The sequence below is a fragment of the Nuphar pumila genome, chromosome 4 (assembly GCF_984573655.1).
Source record: "Nuphar pumila chromosome 4, dmNupPumi1.hap1.1, whole genome shotgun sequence".
In the NCBI taxonomy this organism is placed as follows: domain Eukaryota; kingdom Viridiplantae; phylum Streptophyta; class Magnoliopsida; order Nymphaeales; family Nymphaeaceae; genus Nuphar; species Nuphar pumila.
Genome location: NC_143252.1, coordinates 144,673,728 through 144,680,439, shown reverse-complemented (window position 1 = coordinate 144,680,439; position 6,712 = coordinate 144,673,728). Strand labels below are relative to the sequence as shown.

The 6,712-nt window shown below is 35.4% G+C and overlaps 1 protein-coding gene across 1 annotated transcript; it reads right to left on the bottom strand.

Moving 5' to 3' along the window:
- Positions 1–4,351: 4,351 nt before the first annotated feature.
- LOC149841486 (protein PLANT CADMIUM RESISTANCE 3-like) lies at positions 4,352–6,499 on the bottom strand. The gene is made up of 4 exons (XM_090004813.1): positions 6,204–6,499; positions 6,048–6,119; positions 5,714–5,926; positions 4,352–4,620 (listed from the first exon to the last, which is right to left on the bottom strand). Exons 1-4 carry the CDS (start codon positions 6,388–6,390, stop codon positions 4,544–4,546), a joined length of 549 nt encoding a protein of 182 aa, XP_089860939.1. The 5' UTR covers positions 6,391–6,499; the 3' UTR covers positions 4,352–4,543.
- Positions 6,500–6,712: the final 213 nt, after the last annotated feature.

The following is a 6,712-nucleotide window of genomic DNA, read 5'->3' as shown; positions in this document are numbered from 1 at the left end:
TTGCACACCTAAATTTTTTTGTCTTTGTACTTGTATTTTTAATGACAAATCATAAAAATTGGGTTTTTAAGGAACGAGTTTGAACTTATATGATTGCTTTGCAAAATCTAATGTTTTTAGAGAATTTTTAAGCCCCAAAAAAAAATCTGACACGGATCTAGAAAATCATGGTTATTTATGTGGATTTCAAAGAAATGATTATAGATGCATGTTAGAGTTTATTTTGAATTACAAGTATGAATACGCATAGTTTTATTTTTAAAAACTAAGCAAATGAACAACATTACAATTATGAGCTCAAAAATGAAAAGAGCATACATTTAGTTGCTTGGGTTCTTCATATTCTCCAGTAGTTGGGCTCAGACACAAGTTGAAGTGTTTGAGTTTCATGTCGAAAAGGATAACAAAGAAAGTCACTTCTATGTCTAGTTGATATCTGTGGCATATTTGATTCAAGCAAGTAGAGCCTTAGGGGTGTTTACACCTGGTGCTCTAAAGTCATCTGGCTTGGGAGCCACCAGCCCGAAAGCCCACTATATAGACTTTATAGAGAGCCTAATAAATATTGACATTGCACGTGACAGAGAAGTGGACTATACGTAAACTATAAAAGCTGAAGGTCTAGTGATTCAAGCAATTAAGTCTGAGGGATACTTTGTATCTAGTGCCCTAAGGTTGTCTAGCCTAGGAGTCACTAACCTAAAGCTCGTTACACGGGTCACAAAACAAAAATTTTGAAATAGTGCTCAAAAGAAAGAAAGAAAAGTGTGAAAAACTAAAAACTAAGAAAAAGAAAAGAGCATAAAAGAAAAAAAAACACTGCTTAGAAGAGAATATTAAGAAAACCGATGCAGAAAATATATGAGTGAGGATTAGTAAATAATAACATGTACTTATTTAAATTTCTGAGAATAAAACATAAATGATTATGCAATTTAGAAAAGTGAAAGAAAATATTTTATTTTGTGGTGGCAGGTAAAAGATTCTAATCATGTTTTGATAACATAATGGCATGAAATATTTGTGAAAACAAACTCCTTGACTGTTTAATGATTTTTTAAGTTGAATTTTATGCATACATGACAAAGATGTTTGTGGGTATCATCATTGTAAACCCTCACGAGACCTTACTCGTCCACTGGGGTAACCCAGAGGTTGAAAGGGCTTGTTGCATATGCTAAATGCAATCGTGGTTCCTACGAAAGTGAGTTAGGTTTTTTATTTTTTATTAATTTAGTATTTTTGCTTTTTGCTTCAGTTTGCTCGAGGACTAGCAAATGATAAGCATGGGGGTATTTGATCATGCATACATATTTGCATTTTATTTATCTTATTTTATACATGATCCATGTTAAAATCACTTTAAAAACTAATTTTTATCGTTAGTTTTGATAAACCGCATTGAAATTGAATTTATTAGAAAATCATGTTTTTCAAAGCTTGCCCTGTGCTTTTCAATGTTTTATTTAGTTTAGGGATTTTTAATTAATGTTTGAATTAGTTTAAAAAGGTTTAAGTAAAAGTTTTAATTAGTTTAGGAATGTGTGTTTTAGGAAACACGTTTTTCAAAAGACCCTTTTTGAAAATTATTGAAAAACTATCAAACTCTTTTTGAAAAATGTGTTTAACCTATTATTTTAATATAAATAGTTATGTTCAAGGACTGAAAAATGGTTTTTTTTTTCAGCAGCCCCCTTGCCTCTTGCCTCCATCTTCCCTTCTCCCTTCTTCTTCTTCATTCTTGGCTGATTTCTTCTCTTGAATTATTTTTCCTTCTTCTTCCCCTTCTTATTCTTCATTTCATCCATCTTCTAAACCCATTCTTCGTCGGTTTTTCTTACCTTCTTTGTCAGAGAAGCGTAAATGCAACTGGATTGACCGTCTTCTCTTCTCAACCCTTTCATCGGAGGCGATATGTGACAGGTCATTTCTTTTTCTCTTTTTTTCACCATGGATTTAGGTTTTGCATAGCATACACATTGCATCGCTTATAGTTTCGTAGATCATTACATCATTTGCATATGTAATTTAGTTTATTTCATGGTTTGCATCTGCTAATAAACAAAAAGAAAAAAATATATGTCGAGTTGATAGATTAGTCGCGCTTTCTTTGGATGTCTGAGTTAAAATAGTTTAGTTGAAAGATTATTCAGTACAGTTTGTTTAGTTATTTAGTTAGCTTTAGTTTTTTTTATTTACTATTCAATACCAGCATCATTTTTGTACAGTGGTTCTTTAGTTTTTTTTTTAGATGCAGCGTCTTTGGTTAAATTGGTTCAACATTTTATTTTTTTGTCAACGTCATTGTTAATTCTCCATTCAGCAACGTTCATTACTAGCCTTCATTCAGCACATAGCATTGTTGTTTTTTTTTATTTTTATTTGTTCTCTGCATACAACATCTTACGTTTTTAAGTTTTCTTTTTTCATTCAGTTCATGCATGTAGCTTTTTAGAATTCCATGAATCAAAGTCTTTTGTTGTTTACCATTAGAGCAATGTGTTTATTTAGGTTAGCAATTAATTTTATATAGGTTAGATCCATGATGTTTTAATGCATTGACATTAGTTTGTGTTTTATAGCAATTGACGTTAATTGTAGTGATAGCCTCTTGCCTTTTTGATTAATAATTTTATTACTTCTTTTTTTTAGTGTACATAATATATGTTAATTAGGTTACTTAATTCGTAGATCTTGAATCACCGTAGCTTCAGTACATCTTATTTTGTGTTCAGCCAGTTTTTGTTTGTTTTTATACAACGCTTTTTTGTTTCTTTGTTTCTTTGTTTCTTTGTTTCTATTAGCTAGTACTTGCAAATAGTCGATTGTTTTGTTTAGTTTTTTTTGGTAGAATTATAAGTGTATTGACTAGCTATTAGTAGTTAATTGCTTTGGTATTTACATCATAAGTGTTTTGTCTGTTTTGTCCCAATAGTTAATTGTCATTAGTTGTCTTAGTTAATTTAGTTTTTGTTAGTGTTAATTTGTTTAGTCAAAAATAATAATTGGATTAATTCTTAGTTTAGTTATTTGTTTATAAAGTTAGGTTGTTTTGTCTTCTAGTGTAGTGTTATTTCATAGTTTATTTAGTGTTTTTGTGATTTTTTGTAAAACTAACCCTTAATATTTTTGTAGTTTTTTGTCGTATCTTTGTGTTTTATTTTTGACATTTTGCAGAAAAACATTTGAACATGCAGGAGAAGTTATTTCGAGCGCTTGAAGACCCTTCTGAGATCCCCAAAAATTAACCTCAAGAGCCCTTCTGAAAAAAAATATAAATAAGATTCAAGCAAGGGAAGGAAGGACCACAACAAAGACTCAAGCACTGAAGATTTTTCTCTTTTCTTTTAGATTAGGATTTTATTTCTTGCATTTATTTAATTCAATTGGGTTGTATAAGACCTTTTTATTTATTTGTTTAAGCCCTCTGCATAGGGTCCTACTCTCTTAATTATTTAATTAATTCTTTTTATTTTGACAATAAAGAGTAGTTTAGCTTGTCTGTTTGAATACGAGTATCTCTCGTTCCCTAAGATCGATCCGAACTCCATCACTCATGCGAACCGGTTTTATATTTTTTGTGTTTGGCTTTCATTAGGTTTTTATATAAAATATCATTTTTAAAACCATCTTCCAAAACTTACACCAACGGTCAATTATCTTTTTTTTTTTACAAAAAAATAAATTCATTAAAGCAGCAGTAGAAAATAGGATTGGTAACACGAAGTCACCAACATCCTGTTAAATAGTGCAGATTCAGCTAAAAAAGAAAATAAAAAACAGAACAAGGAGAATATCAGAGTACAATCTCCGTTGATCGACCAATTTATTATTCACCGACCCATAGGACATATCGTCAGAGAAGGAACCCCGTCAATTATCTTTTTTTTACAGAAAAATCAATTCATTAAAGCAGCAGTAGAAAATAGGAATGGTAACAAGAAGTCACCAACATCCTGTTAAATAGTGCAGATTCAGCTAAAAAAGATAATAAAAAACAGAACAAGGAGAATATCATAGTACATTAATCTCCGTTGGCCGACCAATTTATTAAGGAACGCCGTCAATTATCTTTTTTTTTTACAGAAAAATCAATTCATTAAAGCAGTAGTAGAAAATAGGATTGATAACAAGTCACCAACATCCTGTTACATAGTGCAGATTCAGCTAAAAAAGAAAATAAAAAACAGAACAAGGAGAATACCAGTGTACAATCTCCTTTCTTTGGTTGGACGGTCCCCCCCCCCCCCTCTCTCTCTCTCTCTCTATATATATATATATATATAGAGAGAGAGAGAGAGAGAGAGAGAATTACAAAATTTGATTATTGGAATACACATGTTTCTGTCACATGGATGATTTAACGCCACTTTTATTATATTCAGGATGCAAAATGCAACACGCCATCATGCATCTACCAATCATGGAGCGCAGCACTTATCCAAAACCAAGCAAAACATGAAAACGGACAAGAAAAGATCAAAAATGCCTTTTCACTCTTTGGCCGCTTTCTCGCACAATGTAGTGTTGAAAAGAAAAACATTTACCGTCTCATCCCCCCTCCCATGGTTGGAGGCATGGTGATTCCGCCAACCTGTTTCTCCTGATTTCCTTGCCAACCTTTACAAATTTAACACAAAAATATGAGAGAGGTTATGGAAGAGCAATCCGGTTCCACTCATCCCTTATGTTATCCCTATTTTGATGATGAAGTTCTCTGCTAAAGCAGGTAATCTCACAGTGATGTCATCGACAATCCAGCCCATACAGAGGCCACCAATGAAAGGCACCGGCACCCCCTATGTCATCCCTATTGTCATACCCCTTTCAGAATTTCATTGTTGCAAGTTGTTTAGATCAAATCTGACCATGCATATGGATTTAGCATAGTCAATTTGGTAAGAATTGACCCTTCGATCGTGTTTTGTTATGAAATATTTTTTTTAATAAAAGATTTTGACATTTTTACAGCAGTTGATTTTTGAATTGTCAGAAAATCTTGTACACATATTGGATTCTGGCGATTTGAATGCAGATCTTCACTGAACAGAATGATTAGATCGCATCTATGGTTTCAGATTTGATCAAAACAACTTGCAACAATAAAAGATTTCAACTAATTGTATGATAACAAAGATGACAGGATGAGTGGAACCCAATTGGATGGGAGACAAAGGTCCAGTAATGTGAGCTGGGTACCTTGCATGGTACCTTTTTTTTTTACATTTACACGGAGAGACCGTCCTCAGGATAGAGACTTATTCGTGTTGGTTTTGCCTGCTGTACCTATGAGATTTGAACCTAAACTGCCTGCATAGCATCCTAGGCCTTATCCCACTACGCCAAACGCCTTCGGGGCACCTTGCAAGGTAGTTTAAAAGAGAACATTTCACGTTTTGGTTGGCCGAGTACGTGATTATTGGATCTAGTTTCGGGCTGTGGTGGATGGTTGGTTAGGTTGAGTTCCTTCCAAGGTTCAAGATTTTTTTTTTTTTTTTTGCCAATCTGAATATAGCATTAATTTTAGTGCAAATGAAGGAGAGACTAAAGGGGGCTCCCAGCAATTAGTGCGCATCACTTCGTGTTGGGATGTTGCAAGTTCAAATCCCAATGGTATATGGTTGTATATCTGGTAGGGGTATGCCTAACCCCAGCTTTTTCTGTCAAAAAAAAAAAGAAAGACAGAGGGGGTTGATAAAGTTAGGTGGGCTACCAATTTTCATGTCGAATCCGCGATTCTGGAGCTCCCTATACTCCTGGCACAGAGCGCAGGACTCGCAGCAGCAATGGACGACCCAGTCGGAGCAAGGCGTCTCCTCCAAGTTGTGCTGCTCCCTAATCTTGTAGCGGTAGAAGCACGAGTACAAGCACCCGAACCCCATGAAGCAATTGATCAGCGCGTAGAGCGCCCCACTCATCGCACACGCTGCACACCGCCACACCAACCAACCAACAAATCACAATTCCAACGACACTAGTCTAAATGAAAAACAGAACCCATCATGAAAACAAAAGGGGGTGGGCAAGAGAGAGAGAGAGAGACTCACAACTCGACCCCTTATCCACAATCTCCGCGATCTGCCCGAAGATCACGCAAGGGCAAATGCACCCCAAACAGCCTACCAATATATATTTCACAACAGTTACTTCACAGACACACACAGAGAGAGAGAGAGAGAGAGGAGGAACAGAAGACTACTCACAGTTGGTACAATCGTCGCAGCAGTCACAGAGGTCAGTTGTCCACGGCACCGACGCCGGAGATTGGATGTTCAGATGGGTACTAGGGCCCGGACCCATCGGAATTCCCGTTGAGTGTTGGTGGTTGGGAAACTGGCCGGGTGGTGGCATCTGCGGCTTGGGGTAGGCTTCGGGAAGCTGCGGATACATGAGGGTTGTTTACTTTTCCGGTGAAGCGACTTCTGGTTCTTCCTCCTTTTGCAGGTCTTCTTGCGCCAAATATCTGATACTGATGGCTACTATTAGAAGATGAAAGAGGATAGGATGTGAATAATGAGATTTAAGTCAATACCCAAACAGGTGATGGTTGCGCAAAGTCCTTGACTTGCTTCTTCTGCTAAATAATAAACTATATTCTTCTTCTTTAAAAGAAAAGAAAAGTCAATTTCCAAGTAATTGATGAGTAATTGCAACAGGTGCTTTGTCGTTTTCAGTTTGGTTTGAAGGTGGGGTTACTTTAAGAAAGAAACTC

What these genes read in the sequence shown, in the direction of transcription:
- LOC149841486 (XM_090004813.1), bottom strand. Translation starts at nt 6,390, where the DNA reads ATGTATCCGCAGCTTCCCGAAGCCTACCCCAAGCCGCAGATGCCACCA. An exon ending in CTGCGACGATTGTACCAACT is followed by an intron (nt 6,120 to 6,203) that starts GTGAGTAGTCTT and finishes ATATATTGGTAG; the next exon opens with GCTGTTTGGGGTGCATTTGC. An exon ending in CGGATTCGACATGAAAATTG is followed by an intron (nt 4,621 to 5,713) that starts GTAGCCCACCTA and finishes AAATTTGTAAAG; the next exon opens with GTTGGCAAGGAAATCAGGAG.